This window comes from Mercenaria mercenaria, chromosome 7 (assembly GCF_021730395.1).
Source record: "Mercenaria mercenaria strain notata chromosome 7, MADL_Memer_1, whole genome shotgun sequence".
Classification (NCBI taxonomy): Eukaryota; Metazoa; Mollusca; class Bivalvia; order Venerida; family Veneridae; genus Mercenaria; species Mercenaria mercenaria.
Genome location: NC_069367.1, coordinates 14,993,386 through 15,008,074, shown reverse-complemented (window position 1 = coordinate 15,008,074; position 14,689 = coordinate 14,993,386). Strand labels below are relative to the sequence as shown.

Sequence of the window (14,689 nt, the reverse complement as noted above, 5' to 3'; positions counted from 1 at the left end):
CAGAAGTACTTGTTAAAACGGCGCTAAATAAAAAACAAGCAAAATAAATATAAGAAAATATTCAATATGTATTATACAAATGATGTATAAATATAAAAATGAGATAAAAGAATTGTGTCTCGTAAGTGGACATAACTACTATCCGGATACATTCAACACTGCTCAAAACTGTTAATGCAACAGTGCTATCTCCTTAGCGACATGACTATCTCCTTCACGACAGAGCTTTCTCTCACAATAAAAAGTAAATAATTTTACTCCCGAACCATTTTCTGTACATATTTTATTTCGAAATGCATAGTATATTTTACAGCTATCTCACGCCTACTCGGTTTGCTTCTTGATATTAGTTAAAATGTAAATATTTGACAATGAAAGTGCTTTCATGACGAAATGGCCAAATTTACTGCTAAATCAGCTTGTTGGTAAACATCACCACGACCATAAATAAAGAATGAATTAGCAAACTTAAAGAGTTTCCATCAACTTTGTAGTTTAAATGAAAATGAAAGTATTTGACTTATTTAATTCGAAAACAGTACACGGTTTGTTTAAGAAAAAAGCCGAATAGTGTTTAAAATCAAATTTAACTACCCCTGTTTGCCTTTCTCGTAGCGTATGTATTCGGCCATGACTGGGACGATGACGTCAGTGTGCCCGGAAGTATTAACCTGCGCGCGCACTTCCACTTTATCAAAATAACAGAACATGGCTTCCAACAACAATTTCACCGAAAATATCGACAATTCTGACTCAGATTCTTCGTTTGGGGATGAATTTCCAGAAAATAATGGCATTGGGTACGTTGGCTATCGATTTGAACCGCAAGTAGGCAGTAGCGACGAGTTAAGTGAAAGTGATGAGAGTGAATCCGACGGCGAACCAGAGATCGAAATAGGAAATCTGAGAATGGACAATTTAGATTGGTGCAGTTGTAGTAACTGCATCATTATGAGAACAGAGACTGAGAACATCTGTTGCAGAGAGATCCAGAATGTGCTCACCAAGGAAGAAGATGACAATATTGTGGAGGAATGTATATGTGAGCACCCCAAGTTCAACACCCTGTGCCTGGATAGAGATGTGTTATGTGTTGCAGCCATTACTGTGTCTTCCATGTTCCGGACTAATTTGCCAAATCCTCTGACAGATAGGTAAATACTTTGCTACTGTGTGATAGAAAATAGTTTCATTTTTTAGGTTTTGCAAGTCACAAATTCGCAGAATTTACCATTTTTTTTTTTGTAAGTGGTTACTGGTCAGGTAATAGGACCTCTACCCATACAGTAGTATATAATATACGTGTAGCAATATGTTCTGTGTTATAATTTTTATCGAAGTCTTTGACTGATCATTTTTCATCTTAGCTGTCGGATAAATGGTAGCCAACCTGTCCTATAGAATAATAGATTTTCAAATAGGTTTAGGAACAATGTATATTCAATATAATAAATTTGAGCCGCTCCATGAGAAAACCAATATACTGCTTTTGCGAGCCTGTCTGCTTAGCTCAGTAGGTAGAAAGTTGGTCTATGAATCGCAGGTCATAAATTTGATCCCCGGGCAGGGTGTATGTTCTCGGTGACTACTTGATAAACGACATTGTGCCTGAAACCATTAGTTCTTTAACTCTGGTTCGTGTGCTGAAGTTGGCATTAACTTACAGATTTGTACTGGTACAGAATTCAGGAACACTGGTTGTATTGACTGGCCGGCGTTAAATGACTGAAATACTGTTGAAAACTGGCATTAGCCCAAAACCATTTATATTGCTTGCATTAGATGACCTGTATTTACATTTACCACTACCTACAAATATGTAGTAATGTATTACAAGAGTAAACATTGTAATGCTACACCTTTATTTAGTATGGGCAAATGATTCATACTTCCATTATACATGTATTTATGAGTTGTTTTTTGTTCTTTTATTTTCTAGATTCTTTCGCTTAACTGCATACAGACAATTCACTCTATGGATACATGGAAAATTAGGCAGACATAACAGGAGAACAATTCCATCTTGTGTGGTACGTCGTATCAGGGACGTCTATCCTCATTTAGAAGAGGGTCAGGAACAGTTTACTGGATTTTTATTTCCTTAACTGGATTTCAAACCAAGAAACACTAGAATTATTGTGAAGTGATGTGAAGTGATGACTGATGGCATAACTTATAAAATGGTGTTGTAATTGAGTGTTAATAATTTTCTTACATATTTCAAGCAGTATATCTAGACCAGAAGTTACATAACTACATATTTACCACATCAGAGCTATTATTTTTGTTTACTTTGTTTGTGAAATTTTGACATTTTAACTTGAACACACTGTTTCGTGTATGTTCGTGATATTTATACTTGTAACAATAAAAAAGATTTGTATATTTATTCTTTGGTTTGCATACAATCTTGGCAAGTAAAGATCTATTACCAACCCATTTGCTTAAAGCATACAAAAATTACATGGTGATAATGCTGCAGTACCCATCCATCATCCTGATCAAAGTTGTCTTATACTTGTGAAGAACAGTTCCAGAACTGGACAAAAAAGACTTCAGATTCTTTGTCTGCACTACTTAACAGTTTTTATAAATACAGACGGCTTTTACAGTGTCTTGAAACACATTTCGCAAAATAGCCTACATTTGGCTGTATTGGTTTACTCAGTTGATTTAGGCCTCAAAAAAGGATTCCACATTAGAAATGCAAATTGATCTTAGTTTTGTGTACATTGTTTGCAAATACAACACACTTAATTGTTGAGATGTGTTCTAATTAATAACTCGGGCCTGTGTTTTATTTGCCAACAAAGCATGCAAAAATGAAATCTAATGCAAAAGTTTATCACTTTTGCTGTAACAAGTCAAGTCAAGTAATATTTATTTACAAAGTCGGAGAGTAACAACAAATAACATAAGCTTTAATGAGCTTTTTACACCGACTTAACATTCCTATTACAATGCAGTGCGAATAATCTGCACCTTATAAATTAATGTGTTGATATATAATTTCCTGAAATAGCAAGTGTTATCATTTAAACAAATTAACATTAACTGAAAATTTTGAGACCCAGAGTTTCAGTCTGAAAAGCTTTGATCAGTATAATTTGGAATGGTTAACAAGAGGGTCATGATGACTCTGGAGCCCTCACCTGACTCAATATGCTAAATGTTTCAAATATCAAACTGAAGTTATAATATTAGTAGATCAGTAGGTCACCAGGCCCGGTCGAGGGGGCCCGTGCCCCTCCCCCCCCCCCCCCCCCCCCCAGTTGGCTGAGAAGTGACTTGTACTCATCAAAGATGCCCCTCAAAATTTAGACCCAGAAATGCACCAGAGGCCACCATTTCATACCAGTAGTTCAGAACTTTCCAGGGGGAGATCCCCCAATCAAGATGGGAGTATCATACTCCTCCAATACCTTAAAGTTTAGACCTAAAATGCACCAGAGGCCACCATTGTATGCATGTACTTCAAAAAATTACAGGGGGAGTCAATCTGATCCGCACCTGACCCCTGAATCCCTACCTAACATGGGCAAAGGCGCCCCCTCAAAAACCTCGCGCCTCGGCGTTGATGTCTTCGTTCAAGACTGGTGCCCCAACCCCACAGTCAGAAATTTCTGGATCTGGCCCTGGGTCACATTCATGGTCACTAAAAGATGAGTGTACAAAACTGTACCTGTTATCCAAATTTCAAAAAGCCTATGCCTTGCACTTTAAGGCAAGATTTTAGAAGTTCTTTCCTATACAAGTATATGTAAAACTAGAGTTGTCACATTCAGTGACAAATTATACCCCAAACATATGGCCTTGTCACAGAACTAAGCCAATGTCAAATGCACTTGTTTAACCTTTGACCTACAGAACTCAAAAGCAACAGAGGTCATCTGCTGGTAATGGTCAACCTCACTATGAAGTTTCATGATCATCATGAAGAGTATTCAAGTTATTGTCCGGAAAATGTTTAAATGTTTAGGGTCACTCTGAACTTTACCAATATTTTATCATGTTACATCAGTGTACAAAAATTTATGATCCTAGACCAAAGCATTCGAAAGTTATCATCTGGAAACCATGTAACTGTTACTAGTCACTGTGACCTTGACCCTTTGATCTACTGACCTCAAAGTAAAACTTGACCTGTATTTGATGTTACACCCATGTGCCAAAATATATGATCCTAGGCCCAAGCATTCTCAAGTTATCATCTGGAAACTATTTAACTGTTCAGGGTCACTGTGACCTTGACCTTTGACCCCAAATTCAAACCTGACCTGTATTTTTCTTATGTTACACCTGTGTAATAAAAATTATTTAAATCGGTCAAGCCTTTCAGGAGTTATCCTCCAGAACCCTCGAAAACCAATGGACCGACTGCCAAGCTCACTCCAATATTCTCTCCGCTCCACCCCAAAGTTTGTTTTGTGGGGGTATATAACTAGAGAACCCCGGGGCAGGGCCTCTTTTCATCTCTGGGTAACAGTTTGAACAATCTTGGAAGCGGACCACAAGGCAATGCTTCATACTACCTCCCCCTCCCGGACAGGGCCTCTTTTCACCTAAGGGGCACAATTTGATTAATTATCATGGTGGACCATAAGATGATGTCACATGCCAAATATCAAGGCTCTATGCCTTCTGGTTTTGTACAAGAACATTTTTTTAAGTTTTCTTTTGGCTGCCATGGCAACCAGAGTTCTGCATGGAATTCAACTCTTTGAACAATTCTGAAAAGGGGCCACCCAAGGATCATTCCTTTTAAGTTTGGTATAATTCTGCCTGGTGGTTTTCAAACAGACTTTATCAGAAAATGTTGACAGACACTGAGTGGTCACAAAATCAAGAAAGGAAAATCTCTGTCTCACAGAGATGTATGCACAGACAAAACAACAACAACAATAGTTCAATCTTAATTATATTTTTCTGCTTATTGATGCTGTCACAGCCAACAAACAACTTGGAAGTTATTTATATATATATACAAGTATCTACAAAATTTTATCTAATTATAGTAAAATGTATATGTATATACAAGTACAGGATATTATTTTTATTTACTGAAATACTAGTATCACAGATTAGGTACAAATGTCAGTGAAGAAGAACTGTCCATAAGACAGCCAATTATTGGTAGACTATTCAAATATCTGTCCCAGAAGCATGAATATTTATCTTTTTCTTCCTTTCAAATAGATTTGTGCTTTAAAAACTGAAAACTATGAATAAAAAATCCCACTGACTGAAAAAAAGTGGAAATTTCAAGTACATTTCCCTAGTTTTATTTCGATAAACCACTGAAAAATAGCTTCAAATAATGTAAACTGAATGATCTGTCAGACAATAGTCGGGACTATTGCCCAATGTATGAATGTCTACGGTCAAACAGTTCCATCTACAGACCGGTACACATTCAGTTATTTTCTTACATAACATTAAAAATAAAATTTCAATTTTGCTATATTTCTACTTTAGCCCACTTAAAGATGGCTATCAAATAGTCTAAACAGTGGTTTGTTGCTTCACACCAGAATACATTCTGTTTTTAACCTAAAATTTATGATAGTTCATATAACAAAGAATCTGTAAAAAATTCTCAGTAAGAAATAAAAACAACAATCTGATAATTGACACTTGAACTTATAAATGAATAAAATAAAAAGAACAGCTGGATTAAATACAACTGAACTTTTTCATGATACCAATCTAAACAAATTGATCATTTTAAAGCAACTGGTTCACAGATAAAGACTTTTTTGAATTTCAAAGTTTAATAATATATAAAAGCTAAATAATTACGACACCTTAAATATTTTGATTGCATAACATATTTATACAGATATCTTGCACTCCCATTAAATAAATGTTTTTACCCTTAGCCTGCTTAATTTCTATAATAAACTGGTCCATATCTGTCAAAAGGGGTTCATACCAAAAATATACTGACTAAATGGGGAAAAGTGCAGATCTTGATCAGACTGCACAGATGGATAGGCTGATCATCTTCTAAATTGGTCGCAAAGGCAGAACTAGTCGTGTCCAGCATTGCTAAGGTTAACACAGACACCTTTTAAGAATTACAGCATATATGCATTGCCAGTAAAACAGTTACTGTTTTAAAATATTATTTTTTTAACCAAAGTTTCTGAACATGCTGCTTTACTGTTGTAAAGATGCATCAAGTACAATTTCCAACAGATACTCATGGAATAGTATACCTTACATTCATATAGGTTACCCCACAGTGCAAAATAAAACCATAACACTTTATAGTTCATTTGTATGTACTTATAAGGCCTAAAAAAAATTAGTTTCCAGTAACATGCTTAAATAAATTAGGGAAGGTAGGAAGGAAATTTTTTTTTGGAATATTTTTTTTTATTAAGGGAGACACCTCGGAAATTATTTTTGTGTCAGAAGTATGAATACAAATAAGGGGTTATGCCTTTGGAGCATCAGGAATTTTTTTGTCAAAAAGTTGAAAAAAAGTTATTCTCAAAGGTCAAAAAACTTTCTTGGTCAGTCCAAAAATTTAGGATAGGTCAGGATACCGGAAACAAACAATTTTTCTTTTCACGCCTAATGAAACCTGTACAAATTCAGTTCCTGTACATTACGAAAAACAACTAATCATGATAACAATCTTCTTTAGAAAAAAAAACACACACACACAAGGTATCACATAAATCCAGTCCTGTCTAGGACAGTAATCTCTAATTTAATAGATTTTTTCCAATTCATAAGATAAGAAACTTTCAGCAAATCACACTGCTACACACATCAGTTGAACGTACCCATGTTTTCACCAAATAAACAGTTTTCTTTTTAAGAACTAAACCTAGATACTCGTTTTCTAATTATCTCCTCTTTGTTTGGTTTTTCTGTCCCAGAAATGTTTTTTGGAAGACTTCGTTTCACGGGACGTTCTGGTAAATGGTTATTCTGTAAACTAAATACAGCTCTGTCCATCAACTTGTGAACATGTTCATACGATTTCTCTTCATACACTTTTTTCGCTACCCACTCTTTAGACATTTTGGGACATTCAGTCCGATATCTTGCTTCCCCCTTTCGCTGTCCCTTTTTGATAGTGGCCTGTGATCTGTTTACATTAAAATTGTGATCCAGTGCTGCCAGTTGAGTCCGTGCATTCATTACTGCCATGCTGTAATGAAGTCGCTTTGGGCAGTACTTCAACATCAGTGAATGATACGACTCCAAGTTCCCTGTATGGCAAAATTTTGAACACTGTCTTATGTCTTTTAAAAGTCTAGGGTTAATCACTATCTCCTTGAGGGCGAGATGGGCTGCACTGTTGGGCTTTAACCATTTGGTTTTTCTTTGGATTTCTTCCCCTAATACGCCATGGCGGCATTCGGTGACATGATTACCTGGGAAAACATGAACGTTTGTAATGTGCTGCAAGACAGATATCCAGCATTCGATTAGAATGTCCTCATCACCATCGCATGTTGCACAGGAATACCATAAGTGGTTAACAATGGATTTACGCCAATCTTTAAGTTTTTCACAACCTTTCACTTTTGACTTTTGGCTTATTTTCTTCCCGACAGATTTACCAATGTGCCACACATCAAACTGATGTTTGATTTCTGGATACTCCTTTTTCAAGAAGGACCGTATTTGGACGTACCTGTCAGTAGTTAGAGTGTCAATTGAAACATCTGAAGCCAGTAGGTTTTCAATGCATTTTTTCAGACCATATTTTTCCATATTTACAGAGTTTCCTGCTTCAGTACACTGGGTGATATAGAAGTCTAATATCAAATTAGTGTTTAGATCCATAAGTGTGTAAGTTCCTTACTTAGCACTAAATCCAGGTGAATCACAACGACCGTCGCCTGCCACAATTACTGCCGATCCGCTGAGTTTGTGTAAATTTTCCTCCTGATGTTCTTTCCACATACTGTTAATCACACCCACAAGTACACTATCTTGGATTCTTGAAAATGATGAATCGCTAATGAAGGTCATTTTCATCAGATCAGTTAGACGTTTCACTTGGCTAAAAGCTGCCCCACTGAACAGTATCGGATGAATGTATGTTGACAGTTTCAGCACTTCCGGTAGAATGAGAAATATTCCGCGAAAGATAAAAGTTATTGCGCATGCGCGATATTTGGGCGCACTGACGTCATTCGTTCACACATGGCGGACTGCAGGTAAACAGCGGTACGAAGAAAAAATTAATTCGCATTAAGGGTACATGGACATAATAATCTCTGCATAAGCGGAAAAGTACTTCACACATGAATATAATTATGGAAAAAGCGGCTGCTCAATGTTGCTCAATCCCCTTTAAAGTTCTCTGTAAAGTTAAATCATATCTACATCGCCCACCATTCCCCGATTTCTGATATTCGATACACTACTTGTAAAAGGCAGAAAATATGATGACACTCACCTTTGTTGGTGTTCTTTTATCGCGACGTGCACTACCTCGGAAGTTGCGACAGAGCAGTTTACCGTATACCTCTTAAAGAGGTAGCTCTGTAGTTTACCAAGCGTGTGTATGGTTTAATACGTTTTTAAAATCTATTTCTGGTTGAAAGAGTCTTCAATAGGCATCACATAACATCCATCAGATATGGGCAAAATTTCAACGGACCGAAAGTGTTGCTAATGAACTACGCCGTCCTCGGGAGAGAGTAACAAAGCATCACCATGACAGGTTTATTGTATCCAACTTACATAACCGATTCACATCTGCAACCGAGTCAGCGAGGAAGACCGTAGGTACACAAATCCGTCATGTCGCCCCATAAACTATCCCTAATCGTCTCAGGACCATCGGTTTGCAATCCCGTCATCCACGGGAGGTTCCAGTTCTCATCCCTAGGCACCGACGAGTAATTTAGAATGGACAAAGCGTCACTTAAGATTTACCAGGGCTGGCTGGACAAACGTGTTGATTGTCGATGAGGTTCGGATCAAACTCCGTGGTGCCGACGACCGAACACTCTTCTTTCGCCGCCGGGGAGAGCGGGATAGCGCAAATTGTCTTATCGTTTTGGGGGAGGATCAGTTATGGTGCGGAAAGGGTTTCTTTGCACACCAATAATACCCCAATAGTCCATATTCAAGAGAAACTCAGAAGACGAAAGAACCAAGATGACATTATCTAACTCGTACTTGTTCCGCACATCCGTGCTAACCTGTGAATGGTTTAAGCTCTGCAATACTGCTCAGGGTACCCGACATATGCTCACACAAAACAACGTAAGAGTACTGCAATGGCCAGCGAAAAGCCCTGACCTTAACCCCATAGAACATGTGGACTTACCGAAAAGGGTCAGGGACTTGTCACAACGGCAAACTCTCGTCGGACTCTCGAATGACGTAAAAACTGTTTGAGCAATATTTATGCAGCGTGATATTCGTAACTACATTGTATCGTCTTACCGTGATTGCTGCAAATGGGGGGTGGGGTGGGGGTTGGAGGCACACGCAATACTGAAAACACGGACCCTTCGGTATTGCAAAGCTTGTGACTTTTTGATTTAAGAGGGAAGATGTTAACCCTAACGTTTTATTATTAAACATGTTTTATTTTGACTGAAATTTCACTGACTGGCATATTTGCAATAAAATGTACTAACTTTGTTTATAATTATCTTTGTTTTTAGTATAAACGTAGTCTTTCAATACCTGATATTATCTGGTGTCGGTTTATAAGTTTAGTTCAGTGTACATTGTTGTTGTACAATCGTATATATAAAATATCTATGATAAACCTAGATTATTGTCTTTGCAGCCCTTTTGCCAGTAGAGTCCAGAAGGTAGAACCTTCTGCCCACACATATAAATAATTTGTCACGCATAGACAATTGTCGGCACAAATAGCAGCATGTAATAAGTTCTACCGAAGTAGCCCGTGACAACGTCATGTTTTCTGAAAAACGTAGAATAAAGCCTGGACAAAGTGTAGAGATTGTATCCCGAACAAGAAACAACTTTCCCATATTTTTGATGGCACAAATCTTGTTTTATTCAGAGAAAATAAACTAAAATTTGAATTGTGTCAGATATAGACATATTACATTGCGGCTAATCCACTGACTTAGGTAAAATTTTCTGGAGTCACATCTCTCAACCTCTCCCCTCCCAACTTTTCCTTTATCTTAGCTAATGGAGAAGTCCCTAACGTCTAAGCGTAGCTTAAGACGTGGGTAAACAGTTTTCGTTTTACTAGTAACTGATTTAATTTATAGAATATGTATAACTTCACCAAACAATAAATATTGAAGACTATTGTTAATTGTTGTTTATATTTGTGATCACTGATTCACCATTTTTATATGTCAAAAGTTACAATGTTTGAATTCATAATTTCATGTTATATTGTCTTTTATTAAAAACAAATAGGTTGCTCTAAACATGTTTAAACTTTTACTGTCAAATAGACAAATAAACATCACAGAAACCATAATAGCAAGTAGTAATCATGATCTCACGTCATAAAATTAGATAATAAAATTCCATTAACAATCGATGATTGATCGTTAACCCCTTTCCGATCATTTCTGATGGTCGATTATGAAAATGGACGGATAAAGTATTCCTAGAAATTTCCCCTACTTATTGATGGCACAAAATCTGATTTTATTCAGAGAAATTAAATTAAACTTTAAAACGTCATCGGTCTGAATGAAAAGTTTGTATCAGATATAGATCTATTGCATGGTTGCTAATCCACTGACTTCGGTACCGCACCCTAGGAAAAATAATTGCTTTGGTCAGGTGGCATTTTACTTATAACTTCCTTATCAGTTGAAAAGAAAAAGAAAGGTTTTCCGCCACACAAAGTGTATGAAGGTCATTTCTAAGGCTGGCTCCAAATACTCCGCCTTAGTCTGAGATACACATTTTTTGCTGTTTGATAATAAAAACCTGTCAAGTAAGCAAATCTGTTACTTGAATCGAATGATTTTCAGCGTGAGAAGGTCACCGAAAAATCACATTGGTTGGCCACATGCATCATTACAAAACAAAGCAGTTGGCTATATAAGACACCAGAGAAAATGTATACTTTGTTAAAAAGAATGATACCGAAGACGATTTTCATTTGGTTTTGATATATATATTGTATGATATATTCCCAAATGTAACTAAATACATCTTACATTAAGGTAGTTCTGCACGTTTGTATCGAATTTTTTCTACAATGTAGAAATTAATTAAACTCTGATTTTTCAAAACTTCAAAATATACTTAGAAAAGTCAGCAAATAAAAAATATAGGGTCATGTGCTTGATTTTTTACCAGACCGATTTGAAAAATTTGACACCTTGCAATCAGTTTTCATTATGGGAGACTATGGGAAAATCATAACTTCCATAACATTTTCGCGAATAGAAAGTTTTCTACAATGTACATTTTAATGAAACTGCTAAGAGTTGTAGATAAACATATGACGTATAATATGGTGAAATAAAATATATACGTCGGTTTGCTAATTCTTGAGATATTTGACGATGTTTAAAGTGAACCGCACATTTCACGCTAATTTAACTCGGGACATTATCTTAATTCATTTAACGTGTCTTTTTTATCATATTTTAACTTTAGAAATATAGTAACAGTACCGTTGTAACACATTTACTCACAGGTTGCATTTCATAAAATAATTTTCATTTCCGTTCGCGGAATCCAGGCTTTATTCAACGTTTTCCGGATAAATGACACCATTACTTCCGGTTTATCAAACGTGCAGAACTACCTATATAACTATAGATATTTACTTCAAATGTAGAAAATTATACATAATCTTTATTCTAATATAGCTAACAATGTTTTATTTTATGCTAAGTGATGAAATACTGTGTTTTATCAGTGAGATATAATCCATATCACTCACTGATATCACGCACTGTAAATGCCGATCTACTTGTACATTGTGCATGAATTTTAAATTATTTGCTTAAATCAGGATGAAAATTGTAGTCACACTTTGTTCTTTATAGTATATTTCTCGATTCAAATTATTTTACTTAATGAGAATTTCATAACGTCATGCAGCAAAAAATAAAATAAAATGGAACTTTATGTGTTGTGCGTCTTTCTAACGTCAAAACACGACTGACGTCATGTCTGTTTACGCGCGTCTGTTTCCCGCTCCGAGATTAAAATTTATTGCTAAATGCACATCTCGACGTAATTAAGCATAAAATAAAAAGAAAATTTGTTTGTTTTTCGTGAATATGGAATATATCTCACCTCGAAGTGTGAAAATTTTCACATTTTCACTCGCGCTACGCACTCGTGAAAAGTTTTGAAATTTTCTCACTTCTCAGTGAGATATATTCCATATTAACTCAAAACAAACAAATATCCTCTATCTAATCATTACAACGATGTTATGTTGACGTCACGTCAACGTGATATTTAGCGCCATGTACGCATCAAGAAATAGCGCATTCAAATTTAATGAAATATTTTACCTAATAACATGTTTCTAACGAAATGTCACATTGCACAAATGTTTTGATTAATCTATATTTATACTGAATTAGTTATTCGCTTTGCTTAATAATTCGCAATAATTTTCGCTCGAACTGAATTCTGCCGCAAGACGTATTACCGTATCCGGTCCTGGTGTGTTTTAACAAATACGTACTATTGGCGCCATGCTTGCGCGAAGAAACAGTTCCATCATATTTGATATAAATTTTACAATAAAGAACATATTAGAATCGAAACAATTTATAGCAAAACAGTGCTTTATCACTACTTATACACTCGGGCGGTTATACGTCGTCCGAAATAATTTCACTCGGGCTGCGCCCTCGTGAAATTATTACGCCCGACGTATAACCACCCATCGTGTATAAATAGTGATAAAGCACTGTTTTGCTATAAATTGTTTCTTAAATATTGATGATTTTTTTGTAATGAAAACCGATATATTATCAAATAAGAAGTTAAGCGTGTTGTTAACTCTATATCCTTTCGACTGCTGAAACATTTCATGCAATCTCGCCAAGTATACGTATGTTTTTGAGAACAAAGAAAATGACCTCAGACGACTTTGAGCTTTTCCCGGAAGTAATTTAAAGAAAATGAAAGTGTACCGGCTAAACTTGAAAACGAAAGTTGCATTTGCAGTGGTCTATAGTCAGATTTCATGCACAGGGGTCATCCCGTCGTGGATTTCTTTTCCTTTTCTTGCTACTGGGGAGTCCATTTTCAGCACTTTCTAACGATTTATAAATACTCGGCTTTTGCACGACATGTCAGCTTTTCATCTACGAAAAAAGAAAAATGAACACAGGGGTCCGTGACGGAGCATGGGTATATTGCGATATTTGGAACCTCGTCAAATCATTTTCTTTGGAACTTCGTCAAATCGTTCAAAAGGTTCTTTTTGATGTTGCCTGAAAGTCTCATTATATATCGCAAATGTAAAGATATTTCCGTATTTGAGATCTGGAGACCTAGACATTTCAGAAATATTTTCAAAATGAATTTCATGTAATAATTAACTACATTACGGCCGCGTAAACGATATACAAATTTAGCTAGTAACTAGAATATAAATCCTCCGGCTTTGTTACGATTAAGCCCGCATGGTTAAATAGTGCCACTGTACTACGACTTGTCCCTTTTCGATGCAAATTCAAATGAAAATCAATGTTAAGTAAAAAGTATGTAAATTCATTTTTCCGGTCCTGGTTAAAAAGTAAGTATTTAAAAAGTTTCAAGCTATAGTGATCGAAAATGCTATTCATTCAGAAAAAAATGAAGACATTGACGGACGATGGGTTTTAGATTTAACTTCATTGATGCATTCTTCCGGGTTTCTCAATGATAATAAATATGCCAAAGGGCGATATAACTCTTTTTTTGTATTTTCTAATGAAACGTCTTTGCTTCTGTAAAACTCGCACATTCTACTTTCGAGGTACGGCTTTGGGTTGAAGTTTGCTTGTTTAATATCAGGTGCATCGATTTTATGAACGCAAAAGTGTACAAGAAAATCAAGCATTTTCCTGTGACGTTTAACAATCTCATCGCTTTTCTTGCAAACTAGTAGCTTCGTATTAAACACACTTTTGTAATTGCCGTACTGATACCAGTTTAAAAATATGATTAAAATTTGGTACAGACAGACGTTTAAATTGATCGAGGGTGGCAAATCGCAATAAACATAATGACATATACATGCTAATTTCAGCAAATACGAAGGTAGTTCTATTTTAGCACCTTCTCCGAATTGAGATTTGAAATTGCTTTTGAAGACATGGGTTAAATACTTGAGAAAAACATATATATTCTTATGGCCTTGTTCCATGCACTTGACATACTGAGCTTCCGTTTCTGTGAAGGTAATTCGAAATACATGTTCATGAGCAGGATCTTTGACTGATGTATCCCACGTATTATAGTTAACCAAAAGAATGGATCCTCTGTTTAATACAGCTTCAGCTAACTGTTCGTCAATACAGTCCTCGGGATCAAAACAGTCTGTAACCTTGTGATAGCGTATAGCAGGCGATATGTCTACACTTACAGTCATTTTGTCACGCTGAAAGTTTAACATCACATTTGGATTCCAAACTTCTGCATATTTGAACGTAAGAGAAACGTTTCCTGTCGGCGGAAATGAAATAGGTTTATCAGGAAGATTCATATATCCTACTTCATCCAGATCATATTCTAAAGACTGTTC

At 36.0% G+C, this 14,689-nt stretch overlaps 2 protein-coding genes across 2 annotated transcripts; one reads left to right on the top strand and one right to left on the bottom strand.

The window, feature by feature from the left end:
• Positions 1 to 519: 519 nt before the first annotated feature.
• Positions 520 to 2,385, top strand: LOC123538677 (P2X purinoceptor 7-like). Its single transcript, XM_045322965.2, has 2 exons — positions 520 to 1,154; positions 1,940 to 2,385. Exons 1-2 carry the CDS (start codon positions 709 to 711, stop codon positions 2,103 to 2,105), a joined length of 612 nt encoding a protein of 203 aa, XP_045178900.1. The 5' UTR covers positions 520 to 708; the 3' UTR covers positions 2,106 to 2,385.
• A 2,520-nt stretch (positions 2,386 to 4,905) lies between these two features.
• LOC123542510 (uncharacterized) lies at positions 4,906 to 8,048 on the bottom strand. Its single transcript, XM_045328408.2, has one exon. The coding sequence runs from the start codon at positions 7,804 to 7,806 to the stop codon at positions 6,826 to 6,828; it is 981 nt and encodes a 326-aa protein (XP_045184343.2). The 5' UTR covers positions 7,807 to 8,048; the 3' UTR covers positions 4,906 to 6,825.
• Positions 8,049 to 14,689: the final 6,641 nt, after the last annotated feature.